Source organism: Stegodyphus dumicola, chromosome 6 (genome assembly GCF_044657685.1).
Source record: "Stegodyphus dumicola isolate Sdum_Otavi_A_Nest chromosome 6, ASM4465768v1".
NCBI lineage: Eukaryota > Metazoa > Arthropoda > Arachnida > Araneae > Eresidae > Stegodyphus > Stegodyphus dumicola.
In genome coordinates this window covers 73,662,090-73,683,387 of record NC_140773.1, presented here as the reverse complement: position 1 = coordinate 73,683,387, position 21,298 = coordinate 73,662,090, and the positions used below count along the sequence as shown (strand labels likewise).

The following is a 21,298-nucleotide window of genomic DNA, read 5'->3' as shown; positions in this document are numbered from 1 at the left end:
GCCCTACTTTGTTGCAAATATTTTTTATCCTAATGAGTTGAGTAAGTATGATATTAAGTATTACTCTTTTGGAGAAATATTGGAGTGCCAGTGTACAAGTTTTATAGCAGGGAAATCAAAATCTCTTCTTTTGTCATAGATTTTAATATCTTTAAAATTGATAATTTGCAAATCTGGCTAATTAATATCTTCTTGTTGAAAGTTAGTTTTATTTAGTTTCAAACATGAAGGATAAATGCGATCATATTCTGTTTGATTGTAGTTGTTGAATGTAATAATATCATCCATGTATCTGTAAATGTTAAAGTAATAAGAATGTTGTACTTGAGATAACTGTTGGAAATGAAATTCCTTGGTGAAAAGATTCAAATTACAGATCGCCGAACACGGGCAAGTTTCTTTCGGAATACTGTTGATTTGTTTAAAAAGAGCATTAAATGCTATGTAGTTATTAAATAGAATACTTTTTAAATAGAGTTGCCATTCTTTTGAAATAACAGTAATAACTTGTGGAAATAGATCTGGTAGAGTAATAAGATTGTCAAAGACTTCTTTTAAAGGAAGAGCTGTGTATAAATTCTCAAAATTGTAACAGTAAATATTTTCAATCTTTAAAGTGTGAAGTGCTTCAATTATCATTATGTTATTACTTATTATCCAATTGAAATTATGATCTTGCATCTGTTCGTTTTTAATAAAGCAGAAAACGTTTTAAAGTATTTTCATGAAACCTTAGTCTATTTCTTTCATGTAATTTCTGGTCGTGTTAGCTATGAATCAAAATTTTTTGACTGCCATTTTGTGAAATTTAGGCAATGCATAAAGGTTAAAAAATCTCTGGTAAAATTTATTTGTAATAATTTTAAGTCTCCGATGAATTGCAGTGAAACATTTTTGCAGGACATTGGCCATAGTTTTAACTTTATGATAGGTAACTGCGAAATGGAGTTCTTTTTTGGTCAGATTGTAGTAGAAAGCCTTTCAAATACAGTCAAAAGTCGTTAATTCGGACACCCATAATCCGGACCTAAAAGCTATAAACTTTCTGCGCATGCGCCGCGTTGGCACATGCGCACAGGCGTTTTACGCGTGCGCGTAAGACCTTGACTACTGCGCATATGCGTGTGCGCAAGTGCAGAATACGTTTTCACCTGCGTGTTTAATGTATAACGGACGGTGTAAGCTAAAATTATCTAATTATCTATTTCAGTTAATGTTAATGATTGCGTTGTTCCTTAATCTTCGAATTGGATCCCGCTTGTTATTTTTTGCAGACTGTAAGAGCAATTTTATAAAAGTAAACTTGAACTTTCGATTATGTCAAATAGAATTTCCGATGCTGGAACTTCCAAAGGATCTACAAAACGAAAGTAATTTTCGATGTCCAACAAACAAAAAGTGGAATTGCTGCAAAAAATGGATAAAGACATGAAGAATGTGACAGAGAGGTTATTGAAAACGAAAAAATTTCGATTGACAACTTAGTCGGTATTCTTGGCACAGCAATTAACGGGACTTGAACAGCGGAACTTTGTAACTGAACAAGAAATTATGTCTGTTTATAGAATTAAAGAGAAAATAAAGTTATTATCACATAAAACGAAGCAACTTAAACAACTTACATTGAAAGAAATGTTTAATAAAGTAAACAAATAAATATTAAGCCTTTTTTTTTTTTGTAAATTTTGATACCCTTTAGATCATAATTGTTCTTTATTTTATAAATTACGGTTTCATATTTTTTATTTTAGAATTTCTGCATGCCATCTTACGAGATTTAAACTGATGATCTATAATCCAGAAAAATCGATAATCCGGAATCGCCGAAGTCCCGACGAGTCCGGATTAACGACTTTTGACTGTAATACTAAAGTTGTTACTGGCTTTGTCTATTTTCGTAATGTTGAACGGATCCTGTAAAATTTTCACTTTCTTGTCTAAATCTTCCTTATTATATGTGCTATTAAGTACTACTTGTGCTTTAATCTGTCATTTGAAGTCAGTGAGCATTTCCTTTTTCCATTCCAGGTAAATCGTAGTAGGTAAGTTAATTCTGTAGCTGGAGAACACCATGAAAGCTTCTAGATCTTTTTCGAATTGTTGTATGCAGAAATTTTTCCTATCTTTGAAAGTGGGTCCAAATTGGGTGCCGAGATTCATCAATTGCCATAAATTTCTATCTTCTGTAATTTCTAACTTTCCTGTTATAATATGTTGGTGATGTTGATATACATGAGGACTGTATTCTGGGAGTTTGTGATTTCAAGTATCTGGAGCTTTATCAATGGCATGGTGGTTAATTATTACGCTACCTAGTGTTCTTTCATATCGATAGCTTGGTATTGCCAGTACTTTGTCTGGAAATAGATGTTGGTGTAGTTTAAAGAGTGTGTTAATTTTTAATTGGTCATAAACTGGATGCTTGAAGCAGATAAAGCAGAAATGTTTATTTTCAAAAGGTTTGCTGCAGCGTAGTTTGTTTTTACAAAAATCTGTTATAGTGTCTTTTAGTAATTGGAGTCCTTAATATTTAAATTGAAAGTGGTAAAGCAATTGCTTAAGTATTTTGTGTTTGAAGGTGTGTAGTAAATTGAAAATCCATTTTGTGAAAAACTGCTGTTGAAAAATTATAATAGGGGACCTCCCAATTTTTTAGTTTGTTTAAATGACTACTAGTTTTACTTTTTATTTATACAGTACAAAGTCCGAAATCTGGACTCGTCGGGACTTCGGCAATTTTGAATTTTTCCGGATAGTAGATCATCAATTTAAATCTGGTAAGATGGCTTGCAGAAATTATACAATTAAAAATATGAAATTGTAATTTATGAAATAAAGAACAATTATGATCTAAAGGGTATCAAAATTTACAAAAGAAAGCTTAATATATTTATTTGTTTACTTTATTAAACATTTCTTTTAATGTAAGTTGCTTAAGATGCCTCCACAAAAAATTGAAAAAGTTCCTTTTTCTTTTTTTCTTGTGTCATATGCAGTGGACTTTCCAATGCCATACTCATCGCATAATTTTGAGACGGATATGCCATTGTCCATTTTTTGCAGCAATTCCACGTTTTGTTTAATGGACATCAAAACATGGTTTTGCTTTGTAGATCCTTTGGCAGCTCCAGAATTGGAAACTCTTTTTGAGATAATCGAAAGTTCAAACTGAGTTTTTATGAAATTGCTGTAATAATAACAGTCTGCAAAAAATAATAAGCTGCATCAAATTAGAAGATCAGGGAGCAGCACAGTCTGCTACATTAATTGAAATGCCTTAGAATCAGTAAATATAATTTTAGTCTAACTTAATAGCGTCCGTTATACATTATTGGTTGTGTATCATAAGATTGGTGACAAAAGCCAAGTTGTTTCGCTAAATTTTCTCTTGCTCCTATTGCGAACTGAATTAATCCTGAATTGTATTAGTTATTTACTATACCTATGCTTATTTCTTGCATAGTGACAAAAGCCAAGTTGTTTCGCTAAATTTTCTCTTGCTCCTATTGCATACTGAATTAAGCCTGAAATGTATTAGTTATTTACTATACCTATGCATATTTCTTGCATATGCTTCAAACTAATTCGAGTCTTGAATAAATAAACTCCCACATTTACTTAAGGCTTTATCTAGGGCCGGCGCTCGGTACCTCCTGGTGCAGTCTCTACGGATTCTAAATTCTGCTACAAAGTGCTTTGCTAAGTTCTAAATTTTCGCTGTGCCTAAACTTTGGATCCCAGTGCTTTCCCTAAATCATAAATACTTCTCATCCCTTAATTTTGCTACTCTGTGCTTCCCCAAATTCCAAAAATTTCGTCTTCCCTAAATTCTGTCATCCGATGCCGACATATTCTGCCGCCACTTCTGGGTTTATGGTGAATAACATATTAGTTATTCTCAATTAAACACTAAATGTAATCTTTTGGCTTAACATAAGTTTCATTAACAAAATCTATTTTTAGCATATGAAAAGAAATTTTTGTTGAATTTTTCTTTGTCAACATATCTTAGAGCATTTAAAAATCTATAATCATTGCCAAGCGTAATGTTAGCATAAAAGATTGCCATGCTCTTGTTATTCAATTACTAATATAAAAATAGTTTAGACACCACAGCATGAGTTATTACTGAAGCTGTCATGTATTGATAAGCATACGTTGATGAAAGCAAAATATAATAAATAATGACTCGCCAGCTCAGTGTCAGGGATATAAAATAAGTGTATGTTTTGGTTTGAGATGTATGCCAAGTAGATACTCAGTTACGGAGCCAAATTATTAATCTCGCAAATTTATGCTTACATGATTGTTTTTCTATAACAAGGTATTTTACTTAGTGCCTAAGTGAAATTAAGAATCGGAATTTTTAAGTGCAAATCTCCACATGTTTTATTATGGAAGAAAAAATCAAATGCACATGCATAAAGCATTAATAAAAAAAAAAAAAAATATTTGTAGCTTTGAGGTCCGGATTTTAGATCATTCCGGATAAAGGACGTCCGGATTTCGGACTTTGTACTGTACTTGCTTTTGAATTTCGAATTAGCATAGATTGGTTTTAGACCTCCTTTTTTTTAAATTTCAATCTACATATTGTAAAGTTCTATAGCTTCTTAATTGCCATTTTGGCACTATGATTTATTCTTTTTCCAAGTGTTGAATGCGAAAGAGATTTTTCAAAATTAAAAATTTTAAAAAGTAGATTAAGTACTACTATGAACAAGCTAATTCTGAATCATTGCTATTAACATAAGGAAGGATATTTTGGCTAAAGCAAAAATTGAAGATGTATTGGAGAAGAAAATTTTCCGAGGTGCCTGGAATTAAAAAATATTTGAATGGCTAATTATGAATCAACCACTGTTTTATTTATATAATTATTTAGTCACTGTTATTTATTGTTTGTAGTTTATTTGCATATATATATATATATGAATAAAGTGTTACTTTTCTACAAAGGTATATTTTTATTTTATAAAATTATTTTTTGTGATAATGATGATAACAATGATAACTTATATGTATAAAATGACATTTCATATGGGGCCTTAGGGCCGGCATATTTTTTCCTGCCAGGCCCAATTTCTTTGGCCAATCCACGACTGATTAAGGCAACAAACATATAAGATCATTTAAGTTAGGCAGACTGGAAAAATGTTTGTTGGAAACTGAAAGACACATACAAACTAGCTTCAGATGTAGAACAAATATCAGTAATGGAAAGTTTTGCTATTAAACAGTGGAAATTGATCATAAAATAATAAGGTGGTCTGAAAATGACATGCATGCTCTCCTTTTGAATGCATATGGGCTTTATGAATATCTTGTGTAATTACATTGAATTTGGGTGAAATTGGTAAAATCATTGTCATGCACTTTGGTGATAGCTTCTCAGGCAATGAAATCCAAATTTCAGTTTACATATTGCAGTCAATCTACATATTGTAGTAATATGTAAATTGACTATATTATTAAACTCGTATAGGAGAGACCATCTTTAGTTAAATGTGTTTAGAATTTTGCTGGCTAACAAGAAATTAAAAATAGTCTTAGTTTTAGTTTGATAGTAATGAATTTGTATGTTTACTAGGGTATTGCTTTTCATATCACTAGCCCTTCAAAAGAATTTTCTTATTAACAGAATTTTAAGCAAATTTATTGTACAGATATTACAATCCTGCTACTTGATGTTTTATCAAGATTTCAAAGCAAGTTCAGTAGAGTAACAGTTTTTCAGCCTCAGATAATCACTATATTTTCCAGGAAGGCTTTAAATAGTAAAGTGCTATGTAAAGAATTGAAATAAATTAATCATTAGAAGTTATTTTCTTAACTTTCCTATGCAGCAGTAATATACAGATCTCAAGTACTTCACAAGTATAGCATTTTATAGGATAACTGTATTCAATATGTAACTTTTAAAAAAGTTTTTTAATAGATGTCTGTGTTGAAGCTGATGTAAATATGCAAAAATTATCTCTTAAATTTTGCATAGGATATTTAAGCCATTAATTTTTTTTTTTTTTTTTTTTTTTTTTTTTTTTATGCAGAGTGCCCTTTAACATATCAAACTCATATAGGAGAGACCATCTTTGGTTAAATGTGTTTAGAATTTTGCTGGCTAACAAGAAGTTAAAAATATTCTTAGTTTTAGTTTGATAGTAATGAATTTGTATGTTTACTAGGGTATTGTAATTGCACTTTTTTCCCAGCATCGGTTTACAGCTTATCTGATACCTCATCAACTTTATAAAAAATTATTACACATATTTTCACACTTGGAAGATAATTTTTATATTAGAGTTCACTTATCTTTTTTTTTTTTTTTTTTTTTTGTAGAGCTATACACGGAAACTATTCAATGTTATATAGCAAAGTGATTTAATATTTATTTTCTATTTATTACATTAAAACAAATAATATTAATAGAGCAGAGAATGGCTTTTAAATAATGGACTTCCTTTTTTCATTTTACAAGACTAAAGCATATTTATTAATCTTCGGAAAGGGTTATTAATTTTGAAGTTCTTGTAAATACATGTTGAGATGTGCTAAGGTTCTTGTTGTAGAATATACAGAATATGCATTTTTGTATTAAAATGTCTAAAGGTATCAACTTTTTTTAATAAGCTGTGATGGAATTCTGATATGTTTAGTTATGTACTGTTATCAAACATTTTATTTTTCTGTTGATTAATTTTATTATTAATTTATTCTAATTCTTTTTCTCTCCCTCCAGGATTTCTTTGCTGATGCATTACAAAGTATACCTGATGATTTAATGACAGCAAATACTTCAACTCCTATAAAAAATAGTAATAAATTTGGAAATTGTTCTGTAAATATATCCTTTAATGACTGTAATGTACTTCAGCAAGATAGTTTTAAAAGTTTGTCAAGTAGCACTGAGATGAACTCTGCAAATGCATACAAAATTCAGGAAAATTTTGGAATCTCAGAATTTGTTGCAAAAAAGAATAACTTAAGCAGTAATTGCACTGAGCTTGAGAATGAATCAAATGAGAAAACTCTTTTAATTAACAAGAGATTCATTCCTGGCTTTACTCCCAAAGCAAAAAAACGTAAATTTCCAGGGCCTGCTGGTCTCTTATCAGAAGAGGTAAGCTATCACATAAAATTTGTGAAATTTTTTTTTTATTTTGCATCATGAAACTTAAAGTGACATACCCTAATGTTTGTGAAAATTACAGCATCATGAAGGAATTAAGTAAATTGAACCAAACTTACAGGTTCAAATGTAAAGTGAGATAAGACTTGCAAATGATTGGAATGAGAACCGGCCGCTTTTTCCATGTATATAAAGGGCTGGGAAGTTTTGTTAAAATCTGTTTATTGTCCTCTGTATGTGTTGAACATTTAATTAGTGGTCTTTATACCTTGTCAACAGCAAAGAGTGGCATACCAACAACTAACTGAGTTTGAACAAAGTCGCATCGTCAGTATGTGAGATGGTAGATTTCCTTAATGAGCAGTTGCATCCCGCATGCAGTGTAATGCCACAACAGTGACGCATATTTAGAAGAAATGGATAGAAGATAACCAAACAAAGCAAAATGCTTACACTGGAGCACGCAATAACAAAACAACATGGGGGCTACAGGTGTTGTATTATCTACCTCCATGATCCTGTTGCAGCATGAACTATGTGCAATGGTTCCTCTATGCAGAATGCCCCTGCCATTGAATCACAAACGCCTGTGACTTGGTGGGTGGGCACAGCAACACAGTGCGTGGCATGCCCTATGGCAACAAGTAGTTTTCTCCAATAAATCTTACTACAAGCTAGAGTGCAATGATTGAAGAGTCATGTCAGATGTTGCAGAAAGGAACAACTGCTCTCACAGTGTATTATCCAGCGCCATACCACACAAGCACCTGGCATCATGATGTGGGGAGCTATTGGGTATAACCTTTCATCCCATCTAGTGCACACTGCAGGCAACCTCAACAGTGATTGCTAAAAGGGAAGTTGTGGAGCCAGAGAACTTCCCCATTCTTCAACGAAATCCGGACCCTGTATTTCAACAGGATAATACCCGTGCAAACATTTCTTATACTGCACAAACCTTTTTTAGGGCACAACAGGTTTTGCGGTAAAAATATATTTACATGTTATATAATATATTTGCAGTAAAAATATATTTACCCTTGGCGAAAATTTGTGATTTTTGGCGATACATGGGTACCGAGTTTGTGCAATTCTTTGAATTGTTATTTTGACTTTGTGTAGTGCTGTTTTTTGCTCCAAAAAGTGCCGCTACACAAAGCTAAAATAAAAAGTCAAAGAATTGCACAAACTCAATATCCATGTACACATAGACCTATTTTCACTTAAAAAAGCATCAGAGAATTGCACAAACTTGACATTGCGCCCGGCCTTGACTGTACATTCATGACTTGACTGTACATATACATGTACACTTCGATCTATTTTCACTTAAAAAGTCAAAGGATAATGTACTACTGATTCTACAGTAGAGCCAAACAAAAAGTACATAATCTCAATAAACTACATTTTAAAACAAAGAATAACATAAAAAAGGAAATTCATCTTATGCATCTAAGCACTACACAAGGCAAATATCCACTTACCTTATTTAGAAATTTCTGAGTCCTTCAGTCTGTGGCACACAAAATTCCTTAACAGCATCCAAAAACTTACTAAAATTATCTGAACTGGAATCCGTATATCAGCGTTGCCGCAAAAGTCACAAAAATAAGAGTAAAAAATATCCTCCGTAGTGTCGGTATCCTCTGGCGTTTAACCATATGCATTTCCTTCCTATAAACAGGACTCTTATAATGACTAATAAGTGAACCTTTATTTACTCATCAGTCAATTAATGCGCATTTCCTCTTTTGTTCCAAATCGTACAGAAATTCAAATTAATCTTACAACATTTAGCCATTCTACCATCTAAACCACAAAACAAGCAATGTACTTCCTAACCAACATACACCACAAGCCCTTACAAATCTTTTCCTCATCATTCAAAATTTATGGGCAGTCAAGCAATCAACGCACGTTTACCAGATTTAAATTGATGATCTATTATCCGAAAAAATCCCAAATCTGGAATCGCCGAAGTCCCGACCAGTCCGGATTTCGGACTTTGTACTATACATATTTGGCTATGTATCATGAAATCGGTGACTAAAGACAAGTTCTTCCGCTAAATTTTATCTTGCTTCTATCATGCACTGAGACAATTAAGCCTGATTTGTATTAGTTTAGTTATTTATTATACTCATGCCTATTCCTTTCACATGCTTAAGACTCATTTGAGTCCTGAATAAATATATTCTCATATATACTTAAGGCTTATTGAGGGCCAGTGATAGAATTCTTACCACCTGATGCAGTCTCTGCAGGTCCTAGATTCATGCTACCAAGTGCCTTTGTCTTCCCTAAATTCTGCTGCACAGTGCGGCCATACTGGCTCTGGTACTGGTTCTCAGTTTATGTGAATAACAAATCAATTATTCTGAATTAATCAGCACTAAATGTAATCTTTTGGCCTATGAGTATCATAACAAAATTAATTTTAAGCATATGGAAACAAATGTTTGATAAATTTTTCCTGTCAACATTCTTTAGTGCATTATCTGTAATTATCGTCAAGTGTAATGTCAACATAAAAGGTTACAACACTCTTTGTTATTCAATTGCTAATATAAAAAAAATTGTTTAGGCTTCGCTATATGAGTCATTACTCAAGTTGTCATGTGTTGATAAATGTGATGAAAGCGAAATATAATATATAATGATTCTCTAGGTTTTCGTCAGGGATATAAAATATTAGTAGGTGTCAAATCAGCGATGTATCTATGTAGAATATTTCGGTTTGAGATGTATACCAAGCAGATACGCAGCTATGGAGGCAAATTATTGATCAAACAAATTTATGCTAAAATGATCGATTCTTCAATAACGAAGTATTTTATTTAGTGCCTAAGTAAAATTAAGAATCAGGACTATCCATGTGTACGAGGGGAAGAGTCAAATGTACATACACAAAATAAATTTAAAAAAATTAATAAATAAATAAAAATTTGGTGTTTGCTTTGAGGTGTGGATTCTAGATTATTCCAGATGTTGGACGTCCAAATCTCGGACTTTGTACTGTATTAACAATTTAAAAGTTGATTAAGTGTGGCTAAGCCTTTTTTTTTTTTTTTTTTTTTTTAACCATAGCAGCCATATTTGTTTACATTTGAAACTTGGCAGAATAGTGGATTTGCTGCCAATCTAGAGAAACCAAGCTTTGCATCAACAAAGTAAAGTCTTCTTTTATTATTGCGAATTAAATCTTGCTTAATCCATTCTGGAATTAACATTTAAATTATCCCATATATTCACTCAGAGTAGCGTCTACAGCTAATTAAGTCAGTTTCTGTGCCTTCAGTGTCTTTTTGCCGACTGAGACCAAAAGTAAACTTTCAGTTTTGTGCACCAAAAATCTGCCTTCTTGCTCGCTGGCTGAATTGCTTGTTTTGCATAGAAATTCTAATTTTAATTGTAAAAAATGTTCTTCAAATTGTTTTAACTGTATTTATAATTTATATTTTTCAATTTCTAATAAAGATATTTTGAGGTTTCAGGTATTTTTGCCCTGTCGCGAAGTGAGAACTGAATTAATTGAAGGAGAAATATATCTCTAATGAAATTTGAAGAAATAAGTTTAAACGAAATGCAGGAAAAATTGCGTATAATTTAATATTCCGTACAAGGAAGTCATGGTGTAGACATTTTTCTGGAATATTTTTCTTGGCAATCCAGAGGACGCTGGTTTCTGATTTGGATTACATTCAGTACTGTCTGAGTTGGAAATTTTTTTTAAACAGTTTATAGAATTTGTTTTTGTTGTTTCTTTTGATCTGATTTTGAAATTTTTGTGATTAAATCACATCTATATTATCAATGACACGCTATTACTTATACTGTTTATATTAAAATATTTGATATTTTTTTATTATCTGCATTCATTCTCTCAAAAGTTGGCAGCTAACATTTTGCCAACCTGATACACAAAAGGCAGTCGCCATTTTTTAAATGGAAGTCACTAAAAAATCCATAAAAGAACAATCAATGTATAAAATTAAAAGGAGCAAGAAACTCTACAATAATATGCTTACCTCAAGAAAAAAAAAAAATTCTACGGTAATTTTTTGGCAGTATTCTTTCCAGTTATCTGTTTCGGCTTAAAAAATCAGAGAATTGCACAAATTCAAAATCACCCATAAATTTGGTATTGTGTATTTCGCTGTTCTCTCGAAGTATATAGCAATATGTTTTCACTTGGAAAACTGTACTTCCTGATTGTCTAAAAACCAGATTTCTGTAGAAATGCAATGTTTTTCATCAGCTAGCAAATTCCACAGTTCTACATTCAAGGGTAAAAAATGTACTAAATTAGAAGAAAAATGCCAGTCAGAAAAATGACTATTGAATTTGGAAGGTGAAAATCTACACATGCACTTAAATGAAATTTTCTGCATGCAAGTGCATACTTGGGTAGCCACATAAATACGTTTTAGTGACATCATGGGTTGCCATATAACTATTTTGCCATCACATTGCATCTTTTGAAAACTTTTCGAGTAGAGGATGCAGTTAATCAGAAAGAACCAAATATTTATTATATATTAAAATACTTATAATATATATATTATTACTTAAATGTTTATTCTTATATAAATAATAATTGTCAAAATATTTTTCTTAAAGCTTATAAAATATATTTCAGATCAAGGAATCTGGGAAACAGGTGTTTGGGACATCAGATACTAATCGTAATAATCAAATGCTTTCAAATTCTGAAAAAGAATTAGAGGTAATATTTTATTTTAACTAATGGCAATTTATATATTTGTGAAATATCCTTATTTGCTTGTAGAAAAACTGACAATCTATTTTATTTTGTTTTATTAGAAATTACGCACATAGTTGTAAACTGGTCTTTTTTTAATGTATTATTTAAAATTATTGACTTAACTTTTATCTGTAATTAATTATTGTGACATATCTTGAATGAATAAAAAAAGGTTCAAATTTTTCTTCCTTTCTTTCTTCTTTTTTAAAGAATATTACATCATCTCAATTCTCTCCAGAAGAATTACTGCTTCCTTCATGGAAAACACTGCAAACAGAAGTTTCTTCGTGCCCTAATTTATTAGCCACTGCAAAACATTACAGCATTCGAAGAGTTCTTTGTGAAGTATGTAGGCAAATAATTATTAGTTTTAGCTTTTAGTAATTGTATTAGTTTACATTTTATATAAATTGTTGTTTCTTATAATTGGCTAATTATTATTATAAAGTAATTTTCATTTAGATTATATACAAAAAATTATTCATAGTCATGGAGAATTAATAAATTTGTATGTATACACATTTTCAAATTTCAGATTAAGAATTCTCAAACTAATTTTCAGTATTTTATTGATCTGTATAAATAGTAGTATTTTTTCAAACAGGTTTAAAACATCGGCTATCTAATGAATTATTTAGCTTTTTTATAGTTATATAATGAGTAACTGCAACTGCGATTACTGCTCTGAGTATTTTTTTTTTTTAAATTAAGAAAACAAATACAAAACTCCTCATGTTCCACGAGGCTTACAGATGTATGTAAATAACTCATAATACAAGGAGATACAAGTCAACAATAAAAACATAGTATTTAGATATGGAGGGAGCAAAGAAACTATATAAAACACAAATACTACTATAATAAAAATGCTGAAATATACCATGAGTAATTAAATTTTGTTAATATTATTATAAATGAAAATAAACCATCTTAATAATAATAAAAATGAAGTAATGTTGATACAAAGAAAAAATGACACATCAACAATACAATACATCAGTACATAATGTAACCATACATACACTATATGCAAAATAATACAGTGACACACAACATATTAAAATCCAATCATATAAATAATACAGTACAAAGTCTTTAATCCGGAATGATCTATAATCCTGACCTCAAAGCTACAAACTTTCTGCGCATGTGCGTATGCGTTTATGCATGCGCATAATACATTTACGCGTGCGCGTTTAATGTATAACGGACGGTATAAGCTAAACTAAAATTAACTAATTATCTATTTCAGTTAATGTTTGCAGAATGTGTTGTTCCTTAATCTTCTAATTGGATTCGGATTATTATTTTTTGCACACTGTTAGAGCAATTTTATAAAAAGTAAGCTTGAACTTTTGATTACGTCAAAAAGAGTTTCCGATTCTGGAGTTACCAAAGGATCTACAAAGCGAAAGCATGTTTCGTCAATCAAACAAAAAGTGAAATTGCTTCAAAGAATGGATAAAGGCATATCCTTTTTTTCTCTAACCATTCCGAAATCTGTTTATCAGTTTCACGCTGCTATGCGGGAGGGGGGACGTCGCGATGCACAATGAACTAGAAGTTGATCTTTCAGCACTATCCTCATCTTCAGGGCAGATGTTTTTATTTTATTCAGCTTATAATTCCTTACTAAATGTAGTATTTCATCTCGATGTACTCCATCTTTGATATGATTTAAATCAAATTCCTCATCATTATAAATATCATGAATACACATCAAATAGTTTTCTGGTTGCAATTTTCTAATTTCGACCATGCGTAATGTATGCTTTACACATACGCATTGAAAGAGCTGTTTAATAAAGTAAACAAATAAATATTAAGCTTTTTGTTTTGTAAATTTTGATACCCTTTAGATCATAATTGCTCTTTATTTCATAAATTACAGTTTCATATTTTTAATTTTATAATTTCTGCATGCCATCTTACCAGATTTAAATTGATGATCTATAATCCGGAATCGCCGAAGTCCCGACGAGTCCGGATTAAGGACTTTGTACTGTACTACTAAAAGTTCAAACAACAAATAAGACTGCAAAGGCCTCCTAACAAGATAATTGAAAACAGGAGGCCAGTAAATTGAGAGCTACCCTAAACTCACTGAAATTAAAATGGTTAAATTCAAATGTACTTCTTGCACTTGCCTACAGCCTACAATGCAATAAAATATATTCAACATCTTCCACAGCATCACTGCAAGCACAAAGCCCACTGGTCATAATATTGAAGCAAAGTAAGTAAATTCTAAACTTCCCATGACAGGTCAAAATGAGTAAGTTTATTAGTCGGTTAAAAATGGTTACACTTAAGTCATTGAAAATACTTGGGAAAAATCTCTTTGTCCACTGGTCCTTCGATGATGCAAGAGATTCAATATTCTAATCAGTCGCAGTTTTCTCCCGAGCCATACGCTTCCGATAAGACTTGGGAACAGACAGATAACATTAAATCAGTATCTCAGTAAGTTGCTTGCTTATAAATAATAAATATGCTGTTTCCATTGAAATTTATTATCCTCAGTCATTCATAAATATTTAATCCACTGCTATTCTTCAATAGGCTCACTTCCTAGACTTAAATTAGTCTTATAAGGCAACACTGATTTTTTGTGTATCATGATGCCTTCGAACTTTTGAAGGGTTAAATTCAAGCTTGTAGTGCTTTGACCAATAAAAAATATTGTTTAAAATACTCTGAGAATGAGCACTGGTATCATTGATGTTTTTAAACATTGTACAATAACAAATGAATCATTTGCAAAAGCAATTTGGTGGCTGTTCTGCAATTATGGTCTGTTTTATACAGATCAGCATCAATATTAAAAGAAGGCTGAAAATACTAAGACAAAAGAGTGAATTCACATTCTTTAAAAGAAATGTTAACAATGACAGCACTATAATCACAATTCTGAGGTCTGAGTATTTACATATTTATTATATTTAAAATTTTTATCTCCCAGGTTCAGTTATGAAATATTTAAAAAAAATTAAACCAAAAATTATACCCACCACTAGTTTGGAAAGAATAATTTGAAACTAATTTTAAGTTACTAAAAATAACAAATTTTAAATATCTAAACCATTTTTAAAAGTATTATGAACTAAAATTTTAAGTTTGAAATTATTTTTTTTTTTTTTTTTTTAATATTTTGGATCAGTTAGTATACCCACATTTTAATAAAAAAACTTTTAGGTATGATCACAGCTGAAACTTAATTCTTTAAATTCTAAAATTTAAAGACTTAACTCAAAAATATCAAATTTCCTAATAAAAGTAATATTTTTAATAACTATCCAAAATTTTAATACAGCTTCATTTTTTCCTTCCACCAGTCTTGCAAGCTGAAATTGCCTAAATACATAGTTGTCCCTATTCTTTGTGTCTTAATAAGGCATATTAATTACAAAGATACATCTGCAACACTGATGCTATTGGATGATACAGGTAAATAAATTCTAGTTTTAAGAAAATTTAACTTTTTAGTAGTATTGTACTAAAAAAAAGTCTAATTTTTGTTTTATTTTTGCAGATGAAATTAAGGGATCAGTAGATGATGAAGTTGTGAATACATACAAAGAACACCTGCAAGCAGGTACTGCTCTAATATTGAAAAATGTAAGTGATACTGAGTCTATATAAGTGTTTATAGCTAGGAATTAATTTGCAAATTTCGACTGGCTTTTAATGGAACTGATGACTTGAATGTTCTGATATTATTTCTTGTTTTTTTTTTTAAGTCCAAAGGGGCAATTTGCCCAGCAGGACTATTAATTTCATTTTGGCATTTTGTGTTGATTCACTACAAGTGTTGTTTCACTTTTCAAATTTTTGCCACGAAATATTATCGCCCTGTGTTATATTTAAAGAAATTAAATAATGAAGAATCTGCATAAATGTATGTATGTTTCCTGCATTGTGATAAAAGTTCCTAGAGCTATCAAATTTTGAATAGCATAATCCTCCTGCAAATATGGGCATCTGGAACCCAAATTTGAAATTTGGAATGTGTTTTATTATCAGTTTCATATTTTGTAAAACTGCGAATTTTTGATTAACAAACTCAAGGATTTCAAAGCGAGCAATAGCAATGTTGTACAGAAAAACATTTTTTTCTCCAGCATGCGCAACTGTGTATCAGAAATTTTAAACATATGCTCATTTTAAAATTATTTTGTGATATTGATCTTGAACTGAATTTCATGGTTTAAGAACATGATATTTAATAAATAAAGGTAACACACAAAATGTTAAAAAATGCCCTTTAGACAAAATTTAAAATCTGAAACATTTCAACTTTTTTTTTTTTTTTTTTCAGAATTGTATTTTATTTTATTTTATATTTTTGCGAGTTAATGGTGAAGCTTCTATAAATATTCAAGGAATTGAAATATCTTGTTGGGTACTATATGAAGTCATTGTTTTAATGTATCCTTAATACGTAGTTAAGTAGAAAAATAAGTTTCCCCTGTCGACTGTGGTCAGAGTTGTGTATGAAAGTCAAAAAATAGAATGAGACATTAAAGATATAACGTACCTTTATTTTTCCACATAGGTACCAAGTACATTGAGACATTTGTCATATCGCTTGATAAGCTTCAAAAAGCCCTCCAGGAAAAAATCAGGGCTTTGCATATGGAAGAAGCGTTGAACGGCTTGTTTCACTTCAGTATTGCTTCCAAAACGCCTTCCTCTTTCAATTTCGACAGGGTGTCACAGTAGCGCGTAGCATTGATGGTTCTAACCTCCAAAAAGTCCAGCAACAAAACTCCTTGGGCGTCCCAGAAAACTGTGAGGAGCACTTTACCTGCAGAGGGAGTTGTCTTGAACTTCTTTCGGACAGGTGATGATGGATGTTTCCACTGCATAGATGCGGCCTTTGATTCAGGCGTGAAATGGTGGACCCACGTTTCATCCCCCGTCACAATCCGAAACAGAAAGTCATTGCCATCTTCATGGTAACGCACGAGATGTTCCAGGCTGACCCCCATTGTTCCTTGTGTGTCAAGGTCAATTGTCGGGGCACCCATCGTTCAACGCTTCTTCCATATGCAAAGCCCTGATTTTTTCCTGGAGGGCTTTTTGAAGCTTATCAAGCGATATGACAAATGTCTCAATGTACTTTATACCTATGTGGAAAAATAAAGGTATGTCATATCTTTAATGTCTCATTCTACAAGGGCGAGTCAAATGAAAGTGAGCCAATGCGAATATATGACAAACAGAGTACTTTATTTAAAGGTAGTCTCCATGAACATTGAGACATTTATCCCATTGACAAATGAGCCGCGTGATCCCCGTCTCATAAAACTCCTTGGGCTGTCGATTCAAAAAGTCTGTAACCGACTCCTTCACGGCGTCATCCGACACGAATCTGGTACCCTTGAGATGTTTTTTCAGTTTCCCAAAAATGTTAAAGTCGCATGGCGACACAAATCTGGGCTGTATGGAGGATGTTGCAGCGTGTCCCACTTGAACTTTGCCAGTTGTGTCTTAACCACATCAGCGACGTGGGGACGAGCATTGTCGTGTAGCAAGATCACACCATGCGTCAATCTTCCAGGTCAGTGTTGCACAATATTGCGAACTATTGATAGTCTCTCCACGTTTAGCAAATTCAATCAGTAATGGCCACTGACGATCGAAAAAAAAAAGTCAATAGCACCTTTCCCGAGGAAATGACAGCCTTTGCTTTCTTCGGGGGTGGGGAATTCAAATGTTTCCACTGTAAGCTTTGCCGGCGTGTTTCAGGTTCGTAGTGGTGGCACCATGATTCGTTTCCGGTCACAATTGCAGACAAGAAGTCGTCACCCTCATTGTGATACCGGATGAGATAAGTCAAAGCAGCGCCGAACCTCTCCGTCTTCTGGCGGTCGTTCAAAATCTTGGGCATCCATTGAGCACACAAAAGCCGATAACCGAGATGATCATGAATTATGGTGTGAACCGAACCGTGACTGATGTTCACACGCTCTGCCAGTTCATTGATGCGTATCCTCCATTCTTGTCTAATCAGCTCATCAACCTGTGCAATTGTGTCAGGGGTGATTGCAAGGTGGCTTTGGCCCGGTCTTGGATCGTCTTTGCAACTTTCACGTCCTTCTCTGAACTGTTTGCTCCAACGCTTCACAGTGGCCAATGCGATGCAATGTTCACCGTACACAGCAGTCATACGGCGACTAATTTCATGTTGGGAAACACCTTCAGCTGTCAAAAAACTGACCACACCACGCTGTTCCTCTTTTGGAGTGTCCATTATGTCACGCTACCGTCTTCAACCCAGTGTAAGAGCGCCTTAAAGAACTTTAACCTCACACTTTTGCGCCACTTTCGTAAATGAAGGCTGTCTCTGTGCTACGCGCATGCGCCGCAGATGATGGACCGAACCATTCTTGCTGAGGAGGGGTTGGCTCACTTTCATTTGACTCGCCCTTATATTTTTTGACTTTCATACACAACTCTGACCATAGTCGACAGGGGAAAATTATTTTTCAACTTACCCTCGTATATTAATTGATCGGAAGTTTGCCTTTCTCAGTTTGAAATTATTATATATACCAACAATATACGTGTTTTACACATAGGGGCAAAAAAGATTATTTTCATACAAAATATAAGTATTACAAGAATTCACAAATGTACAGAAAAGAAATAAAAATTAATGCTGGAAATGAAATAAAATGCACATATAAAATATTCTTTTTAAATTTTTATTATTTTAAATAATATGAAATCCTTTTTAATAATCATAATATTCTAAAAGAACTCAAAAGAAATTCATAAAGAACTCAAAACAAATTGTGTTGTGTCATTGCTAGTGATGACAAATTTTAAATAAAAACTGTCAAAGAGAAAAAGGAAATTGAATGTTATTCATTCTCTTATATATCATTTATATTCCTGGAATTTGTTTTAATGTCCCAATATAGTTCTTATATGACTGCTCTGTGATTTTTCTTTAATGGCATATGACAAAGAATGTTATTCTAGCTAAAAATGTTAGCTTTACTTTTTAGTGCATTTAACTAAAATATATGATTTAAAGCCCTTTTTGTATAATTCATTTTGTACTTTATAACCTAATGAATGGGGAGAAGCAAAGAACGTAAAATCATTGCCTCTGAAAATAGGAAAATTATTCCATATAGTCAGTGTAGTAACAATATATGCATGACATCTTTTTTTCTAAGGTCTTTTCATCTATCAAAAGGTTTTACATTAAATTCATTTAAATTTAAATGATTGTGAACATTGCATGATTTCTAAAATGATAGTGCACATTATTTTTTGACGTTCCGGTGCATCAAAAAACTAAACTATGGGTACTAATTCAGAAGTCAAACAACAAAAATCAGCGTTATATTTTCAAAATTTTCACAGGACTAGTTTCTATGGTGATGAACCACCATCCTCGGCTGCAAAACCGCAAATGAACAAGATAGGAAATAATGATTAGATAAGATAAGAAAGCCTGGACAAGAATAACCAAGTGGTGCCATCTGTTGGTGAAATCAGAACTAAAACATAATTTCTTTAAACGCCGAAGGCAAAGATGGATTGGAATTAGGATCGTTAACTAGAACAGAAAGTTTTTTTTTTTTTTTTTTTTTTTTTTTTTTTTTTTTTTTTTTGGGAATGTGAAATGCCTTTAGAAAATCCAGTTCTCCAATGGAAGATGTTTTTTGAATAATTTTGGCAGCAGAAAAATTGAAAGTGTGATTTTCGGACCAACAATGTTGAGCAACAGAAGACTTCTGTGTTTCCTTTTTTCTAACATGCCTCATGTTGCTTGATGTGAAATTTTAAGGCTCTCCTAGTTTGGCCAATGTAAATCAAACCACACTGGCAAGGAATCCTATAAATACCCCGAGAATTCATATCCGGAATGGGGTCCTTGAGTATGGAACTCGTAATTTTATTGATGGGAGAATAAACAACCCGAAAGTTAAATTTCTGCAAAGTATGAGTAACTTTATATCTAATCGATGGAAAGAAGAGAATGACAACAGAATTTTTATAATCTCCTAAAACAAGAGTGTGCCTTTTAGTGTGTTGAGATGAGAATTTTTTAACTGCTTGATTAATAATGTTGGGTGAAAAGCCTTTGTCAATACCTATTGCTTTTAAATAATTTAGTTCTTTATCAAGGGCTAGTTTGGAGGAGCAAACTTGAAGAGCATGGAAAAAGTTTGCTCCTCGAAACTAGCCCTTGATGAAGAACTAAAGCTATTGACAGGGGCTTTTTGCCCAACATTATTAACGAAGCAGTTAAAAAATTCTCATCTCAACACACTAAAAGGCACACTCTTGTTTTAGGAGATTATAAAAATTCTGTTGTCATTCTCTTCTTTCCATCGATTAGATATAAAGTTGCACATATTTTGCAGAAATTTAACTTTTGGGTTCTTTATTCTCCCATCAATAAAATTCCGAGTTCCATACTCAAGGACCCCATTCTGGATATGAATTCTCGGGATATTTATAGGATTCCTTGCCAGTGTGGTTTGATTTACAATGGCCAAACTAGGAGAGCCTTAAAATTTCGTGTCAAGGAACATGAGGCATATGTTAGAAAAAAGGAAACACTGAAGCCTTCTGTTGCTCAACATTGTTGGTCCGAAAATCACACTTTCAATTTTTCTGCTGCCAAAATTATTCAAAAAAACATCTTCCATTGGAGAACTGGATTTTCTAGAGGCATTTCACATTCAAAAAAATCTTTCTGTTCCAGTTAATGATCCTAATTCCAATCCAACTTTGCCTTCGGCCTTTAAAGAGATTATGTTTTAGTTTTGGTTTTATGAACAGATAGTGACACTTGCTTATTCTTGTCCATTCTTTCTTATCTTATCTAATCATTGTTTCGTATCTTGTTCATTTGCGGTTTTGCAGCTGAGGATGGTGGTTCAGTCAAACCATCGAAACTAGTCCTGTGAAAATTTTGAAAATATAACGCTGATTTTTGTTGTTTGACTTCTGAATTAGTATTTATTCGGCGTGTTATTGTGATTTTATTAAGCTATGGGTCTTTGAAAATGACCTCAAACCAACAATGGTGAAATGTCAATGAGCAGTGAAAAAAATAATGTATGCTATTTTCTTCAGAAGTGCAGTATTGGTCAAAGCCATCAATTTGGAGAAACAGAAGACAGTTAAAGCTAACTGGTTAACCAAAGTGTTTTTCCAAAATTCTTCAGGAAAGAAATATTAGCGGACTCATGCTTAACCATGATAGTGCATCGTGCCATTCAGCAAGATTCACATTCGAATTTCTTGAACAGAAACACATCATAGTGAAAGGAGATCCACCATATTCTCCTGGTCTTGCTATGACTTTTCACTATTTTTTTAATCTAAAATAAAATTTACTTGATTGTCGTTTTTATTCCAAAGATGAGATTGAT

At 32.2% G+C, this 21,298-nt stretch overlaps 1 protein-coding gene across 2 annotated transcripts in view; it reads left to right on the top strand.

Moving 5' to 3' along the window:
• LOC118202840 (uncharacterized) overlaps positions 1-21,298 on the top strand; it is a 57,451-nt gene that overhangs the window by 7,567 nt on the left and 28,586 nt on the right. For both annotated transcript variants that reach the window (XM_035375048.2, XM_085818529.1), the window contains exons 2-6: positions 6,740-7,120; positions 11,769-11,855; positions 12,105-12,239; positions 15,230-15,341; positions 15,427-15,512. In XM_035375048.2, coding sequence (XP_035230939.2) covers positions 6,740-7,120; positions 11,769-11,855; positions 12,105-12,239; positions 15,230-15,341; positions 15,427-15,512 — 801 coding nt within the window. The remainder of the gene's footprint in view (positions 1-6,739; positions 7,121-11,768; positions 11,856-12,104; positions 12,240-15,229; positions 15,342-15,426; positions 15,513-21,298) is intronic.